Raw genomic sequence first — 17075 nt, 5'->3', positions numbered from 1 at the left:
AAAATAACTAGTATTGCTGTTATTTAATCTTGCTTTGAAAGTTCACGAAAACAGCAACTTTACACTTTTCAAAATGATGAATCTTACACAAACAATAAGCGGTGTTACGTGAAATATTACAGAGTTCATATTTTCACCATGCTGCCCTGTAAATCATGATAGATATTTTAATACAAATTTGAAGTATGATTTTTGTTTAGCGACAGAATTTCGATGGCTTCGTCATTTTTTTGAGTTGCACTGAATTACCCAGACCAAACCTCCGGCAGACAGCATGACATCTTACACCGACTGTACTTCTGTGCTCCCACGGCTAAGCCCGCCCCATATTACCAACTCACCAGTTTAACACGTAGGCTTTCGCGACAAATATTATCCATAACAGGTGTTTGTAAACCCACAAAAAGTGGTGCGAGCACTCGAGTACTCAAATAGTAAATGTTGTGGGTTTACTCTCCAACACACCGATGTGCTATGCTAGTGTAGTGACATATCGCCTACTGCGTCGAACAGCGGCAACTGCGGTGGACAGTTCGTGCACACGCCGTCGAGCATATACACGGTGTGTGTACCGGCAGGACGGAGGAACTGGGGCAAGGGTCAAGGAAGACCATCGGGAAGCCCCTGGAACCCACTAGTGGGTTCGAGAAGAGAGGCGTGGCCAGAGCGGAGCCAGGCTGCGCCGGGTAGCATAAAAGGAGCTGAGCGGGAGCTCCGGGCTGCCGGATTATGGGAAGTGGACTCGTCTCGTCGTCGCTGTCGTCATCTTCGTCACCTTCGTCGCTGCCGTCATCACGAGATCATTGCGCGGCTGGAGAGTTGTTGGCTGTCTCGGTCGACGCCGTCAGTGTAACACGGTCAGGATTGTGTCTAGGCTGGGCTATACGACTTGGGAGAAGCGAGGGCGAACCTGTGAACATGAAGGTGTTGAATAAAGAAGGTACCTATTCTTTGGGTCTTTCGGTAAAGTCACGTAGATACGTTCAAAGAAAATAACAAAAGTGACATGTCTTGGACCGTGTACGTGAACATAAGGCAGATCTGAAACACGGTAGGACCAATACCTCGGCCGTGGCTGATCATTGTTTTCATGCGGTGGGCTCACACGAAATTGATTTCTCTAACACGAAGGTACTTTGCAAACCCACTGGCTATCATCAAAGATTCGTTCATGAAGCCATCCATATATACAGACAGAGACACAATTTCAACCGAGAAGATGGGTACAAACTGAGAAATTATTGGAGGACGTTATTATTAACCAGTTCAAGTCATACCTGGCGATTGATGTTCCCATCCTACCACCTTCCGATGTTAGTTGTTATTTTCGGCTCTCCAATTTTACATTAACAGGTTACATTTCTCACACTTACACAGCCACCTTCGCACGTTCGCCGTGGAGGCCGCTCACTGAGCCTACATTAACATGCTAATTTTTAAACTTAATTTGGAGCTTTCGTGACTGCAGGAATTACTCTTTGGTTCTTTCGGTAAAGTCACGTATAAAGATAAAATAATAAATTAAATACTAGCATACGACGTTTCGATTGCAATACAAGCAATCATCATCAGGTATAAATGAAATAGAAACACAAATCTAGTATACTTAGTAATGTAATGTAATACAACAGAGAGTCGGATAACATAACAGTCAACACCCTACCTGGTTGATTACGTTCTTCCTGAGAATGCTAAATTTGAGAGAGAGATAAAACACAGAACCAGAGACATATCGACAGACATATAAGCAGACAGATATTTTACCTGGCAGCCCTTTAATTGGTGGAAAATACCGTCGCGGTCGCCGCCCACCACTTACATTAACATTAGCTGCCCCGCCCATGCTGCTGACATTTGGGCTACGTCGCTTGTGTTGCGATCGAAACGTTTTTGTTATTTTCTTTGAACCTATCTACAGTACGTGACTTTACCGAAAGACCCAAATAATATGAATTCCTGCAGTCACGAAAGCTTTAAGTCAAGAAGATGCCTCCTTAAGGATCCTGTCTCCCGCCCCATTTACACTACACTAATAATGAAATGGCATGTTTTGTTTACGTGAAAAACCTTACTTATTGGCTGTCGGACGGTCGCGGGTTTAACGACACATTGATATTTACGCGATCTAACCCAAAGCCTCTATTATGGATCCCACTGACCAACGTGGTTAAAACAACAACACCCCAAAGACCCGCACGGTATGGGGGGGGGGGCTCATCCAGCAGTCGATTAAACAAAAGTCTGTACACAAATCCACTCACAGGCGTTTGAGAAAAGTGAAATAAAGTGTTTATTAACACAGGTGTAATACTCCGATACCTTTACAGCATTTACATTCTTACTGTGCCAGTTCCGCGCACTGCCCACTACATGTACACGTGGTATTTGAAAGTACAGGGCGATCCATTTAGCAATACCCAACTGAGTATATTAGTGACCCTCTCTCTGACTTTCTTCTCAACAAATGACTGTCAAAGTGATGGCTCAGTCTCGTGTGCAGGAGAGTGCTGACGCTTTTCATAAGTGCATTCGTACAGAGACTTGGAAATAAATTGTAGTTTTTAAGTTTGATTTGTTAGCTGGCGGGGTATCTATAAATGGATCGCCGTGCACAGTAATATATTGCAGAATTACCGTTTTGAATACAACCTATAATCATAACAATTCGTCTCCTTTAGTTTGGTGGGGGTATATAAATGGATCACGCTCAATTACATTACAGAATAGAATCATTTTGAATATAGCCGTAACGAATGTGGTGATCTTTGTGCGCATGTCTGTGCAGGCGTGTGGGTTATGTGTGCACGCTTACATACACGGCCTTTAAATAAAAAAAAACCCATTGCCAAGTTAATCTGGTCACGGACGTAACAACGTTGCGTCTTACTCGGCACGTGGAACCATCACGGGGTGGAGCTGCAGCTGCCGCCGCCGCCGCTGCTGTTGCTGCTGCTGTCAACAAATCCGGCTCGACTTCGAAGCCTGCAAGCGTGAGATTATAGCCGCGGCGGCAGAGCTAACAAACAACTTTGGTCTTTCAAAAGTTGGCGCAGGCGGCAAAGGGAGCAGTCCGTGCTGGACGTTGCTTGGGCTTTTTGGAGAGGGAGGAGATAATAAATAAATAATGTGTGCGCTGCACGGACACCAGAGGTGCTTCCAAGGGGTTTAACCCCCCCCCTCACCCCTCTTCTTGAGACCCACAAATCTTAGTATCTTATTGATATTTACCAAATATAATACGTTTATTTATAAAGAAACACTATTAATGTGGGACTCTATTTAAAAATCTCGACCTATCTCGGCGGCCACCGCCCGTGGGAAGTTTTCCGAGCCGCCTCTGAAGGCAACCACCAAAAGTGTGTCCGAGACTCTGTGTGTGCTGAGATGTGCTGCAGCACCGTCTTGTACGCCAGCTGGTATCTACGTCCGAGTGCTGTTCGTCCAAAATGTTGACAAATTTTAAAATTGAACCACAAATTACAGCACAGTACTTCACTTGTGAAAACGTCGACCCCCCCACTGCAAAGCGTCGCAGGACCCTTCTAAAGACATCTTAAATCGATTTTCATATATATACTAGATTGTGATCAATTCATAGAGACCCCACTGATGTATCATGACCCGATAACTTCATTCTCAACTGGTGATTGAGAATGACGAATTTAACAGCTGTGCATCAAAGCGGGAGTCTTAAACAGTCAGTGCAGTCGTGAGATTTGTGGGAAACATGGAGAGGCTTTTAAATACATTCTTCATTTCTCTCTAATTTCTCCAGATTATTTTAGTGGGGCATCTTTAAATGGTTTGGCCGATAGAAGTTAGCTCTTCAAATGGCTTAACTTTACCAGTACCCACTAGATGGGGCCCTTCAGCTCTACAGAAATAGTGTTGAGGTTTGCACCACGGTAAGTGATGCTTTTTTTCCGTGACATTCTGTCAACAGATAACTCGACATAACTACTCGAGCAAGTTTTGGCCAAATTACTGAAAATATAACATTGACCTTATACTGAAGTCATGTTTTAAGCAGTGTACTAGTTGATAATTGGGTCTAATCAAGTTAGCTCCACACAGGGACCTTGGACTTGGATGTGTACACAGCACTGGTGCCCAGAATCTCAACAGCTCTGGGTCTGTATCCTGACATGGCCGCCGTCACCCGAAACGACTGAATGCAACGTCACTCTTTATTGTGTCACCAACAACTGCGACGTCGCCTTGTGTCACGTTACAGGGCAGTAACACCCGAAGTAGTATCTACACAGTGGAATTTCAACAGCTGTTGGAATCTACTTAATATACATATAAAACACAGCATATACAAAATTATAAACATCTCATTTGCATAGGAAATACCATAATGCATGTCCGATATTAAAAATGCAAGCCATGCTGCACCAGAAAAAAAAAAGCACTGTACAGGACAAGTGCATCGCATTTCGATTGAGCAAATCCACGAAGACTGAGGCATCTAAAAATAGTGTTCATCATAGTGTTCATCCCGCCACAGTTTAACACCTGCAGTCAGGGGGTCAGGGTTAACCGTTCAAGCCTTCGCCTCTTCGGTGGTGGTGCGGTGGTGCGGGCAGGAGACACTTATTAAGGCGTAGGCGTGGAACGGCGCGGTGGAGGTCACCGTGTGCCCGCTCACCTCGGCGAGAAGTGAAATGGCCCCGGAATTATTGCTCGCACCCACCTGCCCAGCCCCTTCGGGGCCGTCACAAAGCCACACGCATTCTCGGTAAGTAGCACCGCAATAGGCGCAGCACTGTACACGTGCCTTGCACACGTGGAGATGCGGACCCCTTCATGATTGATATATATATTCATCGCTCGGCTTGCCAGCGGGGCCAGTTGGGAGCTGAGGATTGCTTGTTACGTCTCATTTCACTCGCCAAAACCATCCCTTGCCAATGCAGTTATTCACGTTGCTTAATAACAAAGCAACGGTTACCGTTGAAGGAATTACGCGTTCGCACACGACCCATTCGGCGCGGAGCGAGAGGGCGGTGGAAATATTTTGACCAACGAACGTTTGGAACGAGGAACCGGCCCGAGGAGATGGAACAGCGGAATGAGCTGGTGTGGAGGTGGCTAGGCGGCTCGTCGCATTGCGCGACTGCGAGAGATGGTGATGTCACGGCGAATCGGGACGACCGCCCAGGACCCCGCACTTTGGGGGGGGGGGGCGATTCGACGTCACGGTGTCAGATGGAATACTTCCGATTTAGTTTGAAGGCGTCGGCGGTCCCACGCGGTGGGATGTGCCTCTGGCCCTGCAGCCCCCCCCCCCCTCTGGATGTCCCTGGGTGATGGCATGGGGAGAACTTCATACAGCAGTGGATTCGCCATGGCTGGTGATGACGACTGCCCAAGTCACCACAGTCACCTTTGATCTCCCGTTCTGCTGCTTCTTAATGTACGAAATGACCAGGACACGCGATGTCCATGTTTACAGCTCTCACTGCTTCAGGCGTTTCCAGGCTGTACAGATTCCTGCTGATCATTGTTCAACGTCCATACGCTCTGCCCACGTCATGCTTTTTCAGTCAATTATATTGCAATCATTGTGTAATTCGGACTGATTTTAAAATAGTATTCAATTTCCGTTAATGTCACGTGGATACTCATACTTGTAAGATAATTCGCCATGGCGATCTTGATATTTTCATGTTAAATCGATATTTTTAGGAGTAACAATTTATTTACACGACTAAAAAACATGGGTTTAACCTATATTTTAACGTTACTTTTAAAATAGCTGTAAATAACAGACACCAGTAGATTCTATATTTTTCATAGCTTTACGTACGTTTTCAGGATTTTTCTTTCATCATCGTCAAAATTTGTTTTTTAAATTACGTCCAACTTTAATGATGAAGTAGAAATCAAGGAGAGAAAATAATGTTTGACTCACGATAACTTTCCGTTGACATGGGGGTGTCGTGGTTTGCTACCCTGGCATAGACGGTTTAATGCTCGGGTTTGTATCGATGCACTACATTGCAGTGGTCACGTGATGGTTATATGTTACGCTGTCTTACCATGACCACTGAAATGGGGCCCACTCCGCGTTTGCCAACTGGGTAAGTGGCTTGGTAATCAAGATACAATGACAGCGTTTGTGGGCCAAGCCAGCGCCGTCTGTGCGGTGGCATCGTGATGCGTCTTGCGGAAGGAGCTCCATGCTGTTGGCAGCGGTGCCAAGAGAGACGACTGCCGCATGGGCACCGCTCACGTGGGGCAACTTCGATCACCGTGAAGTTGATCCAAACAAAAGCAGCAACAAAAAATAGACAATTGCATACTACAGCATAACCTAACCCAAGCCTATGTAACACTAGGTCGGAGTACAATTACAAACAAAATTAGCCATCACTTAATTTAAGCCTTCATGCATTTTCACATTTCAGCATTTCAACGCAGGCATGCTCACTGCATAGGTTTGCCCAGTTTCCTGTTCCTTTGGCTTTAATGATCTACAAAAGAGGCGAGTGGTTTTGATGTGGGACAGCATGTGTCCTTGGGCAAAAGGGGTCGTGGTGCAGGGAGGCATATTACACCGCACCCTGCCAAAGCGTGGAGATTGCATTCTGGGCCACATTCCGTGAACTGCAATTGGGTAGTACACCATGGGTGACTAAGTAAGGCTCGCGCACTGCCATGGCTAGGGCTGCTCTCCAGTGCCACTCTCGCAGCAGCAGCAGCAGCATCGCAAAATGTCCAGCGGGCAGGCAGATGCTTGTTGATCTATTTTGGTCTGGGGGGGGGGGGGGTGTATGGGGGGAAGGGGGTTTGTCTCAAAATGATGGAACTCTTGCCAGAGCACTCACCGCACACTGCCTATATCGCTCCCTTGTGACACCAGCGAATCGTTGGTGTCTGTCTAAGAGGCTTCTGTTGTTATGGTGTAGGTGAAGGTAAAGGGGCAGCCCTGCAATTGCCTGCTCGTGCCAGTGCTGGCAGAAAGGCTCCTCCAGAGAGCCCCCTCGAGTGGAGACCCTTCAGCGGCATGAGCCCCTTTACATTTAGCTGCACCGCCGTAATAACACCTCCCTCTTGGACAGACACCCAAGATTTGCGGGTGTCACAAGGGAGTGACAGAGGCAGTCCTGTGAGTGCGCTGGCAGGGGAGGAAGCTCTAGCGAGCCCGTTTGGAGGGTATTTGGCCTACTCTTCCGCGCGAGCCACGCGCCGCACGAGGCCTGTTGATCGACCGAGAATCGTGCTGTACTTTTTTGACAATTATCTCTGCAGGAGCATTAACCATCACGCGACCTCCGGTCATTTTCGCGGCAGTGGCGTTTGGCGAACCATCGAACAAAGACGGTCACCGTGTCGCGCGCTTTCAGATGCGCTTCTGCGTCCGTCTGGAATGCTCTTCCTTCCGATATTAGGAAGCCACTGGAGCTATGCACTTTTAAATCATCTAGAGTGAAAATTCATTTTGTTGGAACTGCTTTTTGTGTTGAGTTTGTTGTCCTTCCCCCGCACCTCTGATTACCACGGTGGGCAACTTACGTTGCGAAAGAAGTTCAACATAATACATACGTGTCACAATTGTTTTTTGTACCCCTGGAAGTAACGTAAAAATGTAAGTACAACTTTGCACGCGCTTATTATATTTGATCAGTCTACTCACTCGCATAATAGAATGGAAACTTGCATGCGCGCACACACAAATGCCATGGCCACACCCATACACATAAATACACCAAAATACAATGCATTCTGGGCTGGCATACTGAACTTTGGTAAAATCCAGAGCAACTGCTACGTTTTCACGGCCGCTAGAAATGAGACTCGATCCGTGCCAGGCTCGTCAATAACGGCTCAGCGTGGCTCGGTTCTCCGTGCCCGCAGATCAAGATTCACGCAGCTCGGGCTACCTATTATTATAATCTGCGTTCATCCTTTCAATTGAGCAGTAAAGCCTGGATAATTGCGGATAAATGGATGATTTTTTAGATACTTTGAGATTAATTCTATTTTTCGTGCAAAGGCTCCAACCCTTCTGTCAACGCTTAGCTGACATTGCTGAACTTTGAGAACCTTCAAATAGTTGTGTGTCAAACGACCGCTCTCACTCCCTTCCCTCCCACTTTCACTCTTCCTTTCGCAACGACTAGGTTGCCATCTAAGCCCTGTCGAGACACTGCTTTGAGAGGTGACCAGTGCCGTTCTCCAGTTATACGCGCCTGGTGATGTGTGTGTAATTGGGTTGTTTTTTATGGAGCTCATAAATAACCTGTCGTCACTCCAAGACTCAACAAGTCGAGTCCCATTCTCAACCTCTTGTCCCATCCCACGCTGGCCTCGCACACATCGTGTCTCATCACACCTTGTGCCCACTTTCACGCGCTGTCTTGTAAAGAGCAGAACATCACATTTCGGTATTTATATAAAAAACAATAAAGATAGCCTGCATTCTCTCGTAAAAAATGTTCTTTACCGCCATCCTCTTGGGTCTTAATGCATGCATTTTTAATGGTAGAAATGTTTTAACTGTTAAAACTAAATCCAGAGTGCACTAAAATAGAACACTGTGCTAAAAATAGTGCGCCTGTGGCTTGCCGAATATAAAAATAACAGCAGTCTGGGTCCCACTGTCGTGGAATGGGTTAGACACCCCCTATGGAGTCAAAGGTCAAGGGTTTGATTCTCAGCTGAAGCATTATGATATTCATATTTACGAGGGCAAACACGTGTGATATAAGCATCATACGTGACGGTATTGTGTTAAATACAATGAATGGTCTCAATGAAACAAAATTATAAGCACTACATTAAAACGCATTGGAACATTTATTATTTGTTTCTTTCGGTTAAGTCACGTCTAAAGATAAAATAATAAATGAAATTAAATAATAGAATACGACGTTTCGATTGCAACACAAGCAATCATCATCAGGTATAATGAAATAGCGACATAAAATCTAACCAGAAAACTATAGACAGACATATTAGCAGACAGATATCACCAAGATACATAGCGAGAGCAACACAGGTAACAGAGAGGGGTGATCGTCTCTGTGTGGTGGCCTTAAATAGACAGAGGGGGGCGGAGGCAGAGAGAGGGAGGAGGGTTCGAGAAAAAATTAGCATATCAATGAGTGGTCAACAGACGTGGTGCTGCGAATGCGATGGCACGGCAAGTTCTAAAATTAAGATCGCATTGGAACAGTGAGGATTTAAACATTCAATAGAGGACCTTTAACCCACGATTGCAGTTGCTTCCACCAACCGCTCTTCTTTCCATCATCATCATCAGCCATCTTCAATCCATTGCTGGATGAAGGCCTCCTCCAACTGCCACTATTCCCCGTGATCCATGCGAAGGAATAATCTACCCAGCACCTTGTACACCGTAAGCCGATTTCATCGTTCCATCTCCTTGGTGGTCGCCCCACCCTTAGATCCATTCAATTCCCTGGCTTCCACTGCCATAAGTTCTTTGCAATTGCCCATCATCGAGCACCATGTCCTGCCCAAGCCCAATTAGTTTTCTTTAAAAAAAAAACACGAGTTATCTTTCTCACTTGTGTATGTTCTCTAATCCGTAATATATTCTTTACTGAGAAATACACGACAGTATTTGCTTCTCATTAACATGAGGTGTACGGCTTCAATAAGCACAAACACATCCATCACGTGCGTTGTGAGCCTTTTGTTTTTAACTCTTACAGAATTGCAAAACAGGTCACGGAGCAGAATGTATCGTGACCATGCGAGTCAGAATTGTGAACTGGATTAAACAGAAGCCCGCTCTGATTAAATCTGATATTTACAGGTTCCATGCTCGAATCGGACACATCGCGTGAATCAACTGCACAATGTATATTTATTTACACCACGGTGAATCAATTGCTCTAATTTGATCACTTATATCCCAATGATGCGAATGAAATGTAGATAACGAGTCCACACATTTGTAATCAAAACATGTACAACATAGGGCTGTGGTCCACAGTTACTCAGCATCTTTAAGGATTTTTTCCATAATCTACCGCTCTACAAATAGGGATCAATTTCTGCAGGAGCGGTCCAGAGCTGACATCATGAAAATATTTATTTTTTATTTCTGGGCCCACCAAGAAAATGTGCCATGAGAAATTAAGCCTCGATTTTTAATCCTGCGTGACAATCGAGTTATGTTCTCTGCCCCCTATCTGCTCGACGAATCCTCAGAGGAGGCCTTGGCAAAAAGTGTAACTTGTATTTTAAATTTTTTAATTTTGTTCTCTCATGCATACTCTAATTGGTGTAGTTATACAATCTGGCTTTATCTCATGTGGCAGCTTGAGATTTAAACCCATGACCTCAGTGCTGCTGGCTGGCAATTGTGGAATTAAACTACTTAACCACCCACTCACATCGTTTCGGATGCATTTTTACTCTGCTACTAAAAACCCATATCTCATGTCTTCTGCGCCATGGCCACAATTGCCTCTGTATATTGTGTGCACCGTATGATATTTAGACTCTTTTTAGTGTGGGTAGTGGGCCTCAACGTGGTCCACCTGAATATATGACCATACGGATACTACCAGCAAACAAGCATTCTCCAGCAACGTGAGTGGTTCTGGTGAATGCAGAATCAACCAATCATTGACGAGTCCTGATGGTGAATGTTTTTGTTTTCACTTGGATATTTATTGGCAAAAATATTTTGATGGTTTCAGACGAGTGTGGAATGTCTTATTCTCTCTGTCAGTGCGTTTAAATCAGAGGGACCACGGTAATGATTTTACAAATGATCCAAATGTAACAAAACTATCATCACCAAACAAAAGTTCACCGCCTTGTCATCCATACTGCCTTGAAACATCATCATTACCAGCCATGATCTACCCACTGCACGCTGTCCACGTCCATCACAGTCGTGCGATGACGCACTCCATCGTGTGCTCCTCCAACCAGGTCAAAAACGAACCAATGCCACCTAAAGCCCTCCCATCACCAAACCATCTCCGATGGCCAAGGCGCCCCACGCGCTGCTCAGTAGAGCCGCGATCTCACCGCGAGCTACGGATGCACACCACCACGCCGAGCCGCAATGCGCTTCTCATATCACTGCCATTTCAGATGCCCTAGAGGAGGAACGTACGTTGGAAAGTGATAAAGAATCCATGCGTATATGTACGAATTTTCCTCCTCGTTTAAACTCACTTCGCGATAACTCTTCCGGTGATAATTGTGTACATTTTGACAGGAAGGAGCAAACAGGAACATAAGCAAATGTATATAAACACCCCCGACGGTCATATCGTGTGAAGGTTAGATATCTGGTTTCACCATCCTCAAGGCTTGTGTACAATGACGGCATTAAGTGCGTAAAGGCATGCTTTAAAATTATTATCTGAAATCAATAGCCAAGCAGCTACAACATTGAGCAACAAGGTAAAGGTACAGCCCTGCAGTTTCTTTCTCGGACCACTGCTGCCAAAAGGGGTCTCTCCACTCGATGGAACGCTGGAAGAGACGGGAGTGCCGCCCGCCATCCACCCCGCCAGGCGTAACCCGCCTCGCGACCCACTGTGGTGCAAGCCGTGGGTCTACTGCTGGGCAGGGAGGAGGCGGTGGGGTTTGCCTAGGTGCGGGTTGAGAGATGTGCACCTACATGTGCATGTGACACGCATTGCTTGGACAAAAACAACCCCCACTCACACAAGCGCGAGGGTAGCGATATGCACACACACACACGCACTCCTACAACGCACTTGGGCGAATGGATGTGCATGCGAGTGGCACATGCAAGTTGATACAAAGACAAAGCTCACCCGTATAGCCTTGACAAACTAAGGCCACGTGGCCTTTAACACACGCACACACACGTGTACGCTCACACACACGCGTACTCTCCCACACACATAAGCACACTCACACAAGCGTACTCTCTCACACACACACACAAGCGAGCACACCGAGACATGGCCTAGTTGCAGGAATCTTCAATTAAGCGTGGATTAATGCTCTCATGATTGATAGATTACAAGAGTTATCGTACGAGGTAGTCATTAAGAGGATGGTTGCTGTTACAGACACACTAAATTACAGCAAAATTTGTAATTTACCGGTAGTTGTAAAGCCATGGAGAGAATGTGTTCGACATACTTACATTATAATCATTTATTTTCTGCGGCTTCATTTTGACGGCAGAAACGAAAACAGTCCCCACCCTCCCCTCTCCCCCCCAAAGTCTTAACGGCAGCCTGGGCAATTTCCCCACCAGCGACTGGAAATCATTGGGGGCGTTTTGAATGGGCCATGAATATAATTTATCCAGCAGCGCCGTTGTGTAGCGGTCAGCAAAGTCGACTTGCTGCTCAGAGGCCGCCGATTGGATCTCCCGTTGCGGCAGTGAAACCGACGGTGCAGGCGGCTTGCATCCTGCCCCCTCTGCCCCCTCTGGGTGGCGTGACCGCGGTCGTCGTACCCTGCCACCTTTGTATCTCCGTTGCCGACGTTCACGCAACAAAGGCAGCCACTCACATTGCCCTACATAGGTGGTTGGGCGAGCGCCTATGCAATGGGCGTTGTGGCCAGAAACCACGCCTGGCCGCCTTTGTCCCCTCGGCGCTGAAGTTTACACATTCCACCAGGCACTCATTTAAGGCTGAACTGACCTAGGGGGGAGGGGAGTGGCAGAGTGCCCAGTTCAGAAGTGCGCCACTGATGTTGACAGTGAGTAGGGAATCAAATTCAAGTCGCTGCGGTTGGGAGCGTCGCGAACTTGCTCACGACTCCGCGACCCCGTGACCCCACGACCCCACAACCCCGCGACCCCACCACGACCCCGTGACCCCACGTGTCACCGTGACGGGGCGCTGCATTGGGCAGGCGTCAGAACCCCGCCGTTCACACGCAAAGCCCGCAGCTGCTCGACACTCATGATGGTGGTGGTGAACAGATACGTGGGGGGATTAGCCAAAAGGCTGGGTTCATGCGTCAATATTTTAGTGTGCGATCTACTGAAGTAGTAGTAGTAGTGGTGGTGCATAACAAGAGAATGAAATGTTACCTCAACAGCCTTCCACACGATTAAAGGACCGAAATGCCTCAAGCGAAAATAATTCAAACAATTATTGTCTCCCCAACAATATCCTGTTTATTTAATATTTCTTGAACCCGGTAATGACTGCGAGTCTGTAACACCCAACAATTTGACTGACAACTTTACGTGTACGGAGTTGACTTGAAAGCACGAATGCATTGTAAGGCAAAGCGAAACTATTGGCATTTTCAGCAACAAAGGCACACGCACACACGGGAAGGACAGGGTCATCATCAGCCATGATCAATCCACCGCTGAATGAAGGCCTTCCCTCCAACCATCACACCCTCCCCCCCCCAAACTGATGCCACCTCATGATGCAACAACCCCTCTCGCTCCTGCACAAGAGTTGACATCATCGCTCCATCTCCACGGTGGTCGTCCTGTGGAGGAGTCATCTGGCTGTCACCCAATCTCGACCCGCTGCTGTCTCTCTCGCCTCCTAGGGAGGGAACCTGCCTTAGCACATTTACTCTGAACAGTGGGAATCACGTCTCCGATGTGTGTGCGTTCCCTGCTCGGGTAAATGTGCAGTCCTACAAACGCTTGCTCACACACCTGCTGGCAGAAGGGCATCTGCTTGGAGGGAGCGCTACTCGAGGAGATATTTGCCAACTCTGCTGCACCGGACTATTGCCCCATTACTAAGTCGACATCCCCTTGGTTTTGGAATATCCACAGAGCTACTTTTAAAATGTGGAGCAAAACTCCCCCGGCAGGATGTGTTTCCAGGCAGCAATGTGACGTGTTTCTAGGCAGCATTGAGAGGGCATAGCAGACGAATTAACACGGACAAAACAAAACGGGAGCCCGGGCCCACTTGCTACTCAGACTACCGTCGGGGCTGTGTGCATCCGTCTGCTCTGGGTGCTCGCTAAGCGAGACCCTGGTACACGGCGCTTGATTGGGTCTTGGGAGTGTCCCCGGGCTGACCGTGATGAATGGCAGGAAGAGGGGGGCTGTCAGAGAAACCTCCGTAGAGGTAGGACCTATGCCACAAGGATTTCGTCATATTGGTTCATCTGGCTTGCCATTTCCTCCTCTCGAAACACGTGTGTGCACGTCCGCTGCGCAAAGTTTATTTGCCAGAACCAAATGTATGGCTTCGTCTCCCACTGAAACAACTTAGTTGGCCACGTAAGTGACGGCAATATGGCAAGCTTTGTAAATGGCACGGACAAATGCAGCACGAATCCGGCGTTGCTGGGTGCAGTATGTGGTATATTCCTAGGTTCGACCTGCTCATGTTTAAGGCTTCGGAACATGTGCGGACATTATTCTTGTTTGAAAGAGTGCTTTAGTATCGTACGGCAGAACAGCGTTGGTGTCAAGGTGCTGAGCTCATGGTTACAAGTGTAACCAGTTTATAACAGGGGTTTCTTGGGTTATTTTCTTGGGTTAGATCGCGTAAATTCGCAATTTTTACACGATCTAACCGAAAAAACCCGTATTATGGATGATTTTGGTCGCAAAAGCCTACGTGTTAAACTGTAACCAGTTTATTTAAAATTCCAACAGAAAAAAACTGTGCCCATGTTTAAAAAATAAAATACTTTCTGCAATAATGAGATTAAAATAAAATCAGACCAGAGGTGCCTGGGTGGCTGAGGTGGTCAGAGCGCTGAACTTGTGATGAAACCAGGATCTCAATTGTAGAGTTGGTAGTCTGAACATCGTTACCCATTACCACACCCATTACATCAATGTGGTTCGGCACTTAATTTCGATATCAAGCTGTGAGAATTAAAGGTGATAATTAAAGGCTGGTTGGACTGTCGAGCGACTAACATTTGTCTCATATGCAGAGCGGATGGGAAAGTGCTCCCTCGAGTGTGTACATCAGAGTTTCCTCGACGTCATCCAAGCGGCAACTCTGTGATATCCGCTTCCGAGAAGAGTTCTACTGCCCTGCCAGAGATCTCATTGGCTACTTCATCTCATCACATGACACCAATAGCACGATCAGAGTAAACCGGGGTAAATAGGACTCAAAGTTAGAACGAATAGAATCAAACCCTATGAGCATTATTAACCAACTATGAGACTGGTAGCCTCCAGCAAATAAAGCCTGGATTTTGCTGCCTAATTGGATTGACAAACACAAAGCGGGAAATGATGGGGTTCGTTTCATCGTGAAATGGAAATGAATTTTATCCATCTATCAAGAGCCTTCTCGACCAATTAATCTCTATAACATTCATTCACACACAAGTCGAACTCTAGACGGCTTAAACATTCATAGAGGATCATATTCCGCAGGGTGTGTTCTGACAAATGAATGCTGCCGAGTGAATGCAGACGATTTTATTACAGTACAACAACAAATCCCTGCCAGGCTGAGGGACAGCTTGGAAACCGCGACCCAACCTTATTTGCGCCTGACAGCATTCTGCACTGAAAAATAATGTTCATTGTAAAACTGTATCATCATCGTGTCTTTTCTGTCAACTCCATGGCTACGACGGGACCAAAGTAATTTCTACCCTGGGTTTTCTTTCCTTAGCCATTATCACCATATTTTATGGATTGTAACGCACTCTGGAAAACTAAGGACACATCGCAGAACTTTGGGGTCATTGTGAAAAATGTTGTTGGTTTTCATCCAAAAACTTGAACCTCCCCCGCAATGCAGGACACGGTGCAGCACCGCCTTGTCACGTTGTAGACATTCGAGCGGACGGTTGTGGAATTCATCTGGAGACCAGAGGGGACCCCGCTTCATTCAGCCACAACCGGCGTGTGTTTTAGATCTTTCACCGAGGCATCTTATAAACTGGCCCGTCTTCCCTACCTCCAAATAGCAACTCTAATCAGCATTTGTTCCACATGTTGTCAAGGGTTTATAAGACATTGTACGAATTATATCCATTACAGCGAGTTCCCTCCAACAGATATAAATCTACAAGGGCGTCTGTATGTGACAAATATAAAACCCTTGACACGTTTGAAGATACAAATCCCATTCCTTGCGGAGACCCTGTGGGCGATCCACTTCAGTTTTTCTACTCGTTAATTCCCCTTCTTTGTGGTGTTGCTCAATCTCAAAACAGTGCAGCACAAGTCAACGTGAAACCAAACAATTTTACACATTTGGTAATAAGTACACAAAATAAACAGAACATATTTTCCATATCTTGGCAGCTGTTAACTTATCCCTTATATTTAAACTTGTAGAATTTAGTTTGTCGTTTGGTCAGCATGCCTTACTTTGGCACTAATCCATGCCCATATATGCATACTTGCTAAAATGCCAATTCCATAGAAAGACCAAGTAGACTGATGAGATTTCAAAATATTAATTAAAATCTTAAGAGTACACGTAGATTAGTAGATTTTTAAACAGACTTTTTTTTACTCTTCACCTAGAGTTACAATTTTACATCACTAGCTCAGCTATGGCAACGATTTACATTGGTCGGTATGCTCAGGACAATCCGCTAGCCAGTTGGTCTCAAGATTTACATTTGTACACACATTTATAAAGATGGTTTTTGGGGTTGCAATCAAAGTCACCCTTGGTTACACTTCAGAACTAATCTGTACCCAGTTGGCAAAGGGACAATGCTCACTTAGGCCTCACTTTGCTTCATTGTCTAAATCCGAACTTCATTCACAACTGGGCAAAGAAATTACAAAGAGGAATCGCAGCTCTTCTTCAAAGGACAGTTTCTTGACAATGCCCCCCCCCCACCTCTCAAGCCATGGCACAGGTGCGTTGAACCTGGCGGTGGGCATCCGTCTCGATTCGCCGGGTGGCACGCCGCCGCCGCTCACGTGCGGACCACGGGCAGGTAGGCGGCATCAAGTACAGGTGGCGAGGGTGTCCGGCAAGCCGTCGTGCTGCGGGGTGAGCGCGTACTCCGACCTCCTGAGCCCCCCGTTCTCCTCCGTCACGCGCGGCTTCCTGCACGCCACACGCCGGACGGTTCACCTGCCGTTCACCTGCCGTCGGATCGAGTTACGGCCGTACCCCGAGTCGCGTGCTCGCCTCTGGCTCAGCCTCTGGCTCACACTCAGGCCG

General features: G+C 46.6%; 1 protein-coding gene across 7 annotated transcripts in view; it reads right to left on the bottom strand.

Annotated features, from left to right (window-relative positions):
• Positions 1–2272: 2272 nt before the first annotated feature.
• Positions 2273–17075, bottom strand: part of LOC144943918 (uncharacterized) — a 34416-nt gene continuing 19613 nt past the window's right edge. For 6 of the 7 annotated variants that reach the window (XM_078871778.1, XM_078871780.1, XM_078871781.1 and 3 more), the window contains exon 5: positions 2273–16958. In XM_078871778.1, coding sequence (XP_078727904.1) covers positions 16856–16958 — 103 coding nt within the window. In that variant the 3' untranslated portion in view covers positions 2273–16855. The remainder of the gene's footprint in view (positions 16959–17075) is intronic. The other variant, XM_078871785.1, reaches the window with a different exon arrangement.

This window comes from Lampetra fluviatilis, chromosome 33, assembly GCF_964198595.1.
Source record: "Lampetra fluviatilis chromosome 33, kcLamFluv1.1, whole genome shotgun sequence".
Classification (NCBI taxonomy): domain Eukaryota; kingdom Metazoa; phylum Chordata; class Hyperoartia; order Petromyzontiformes; family Petromyzontidae; genus Lampetra; species Lampetra fluviatilis.
This window is presented reverse-complemented; position numbering and strand designations above follow the sequence as displayed.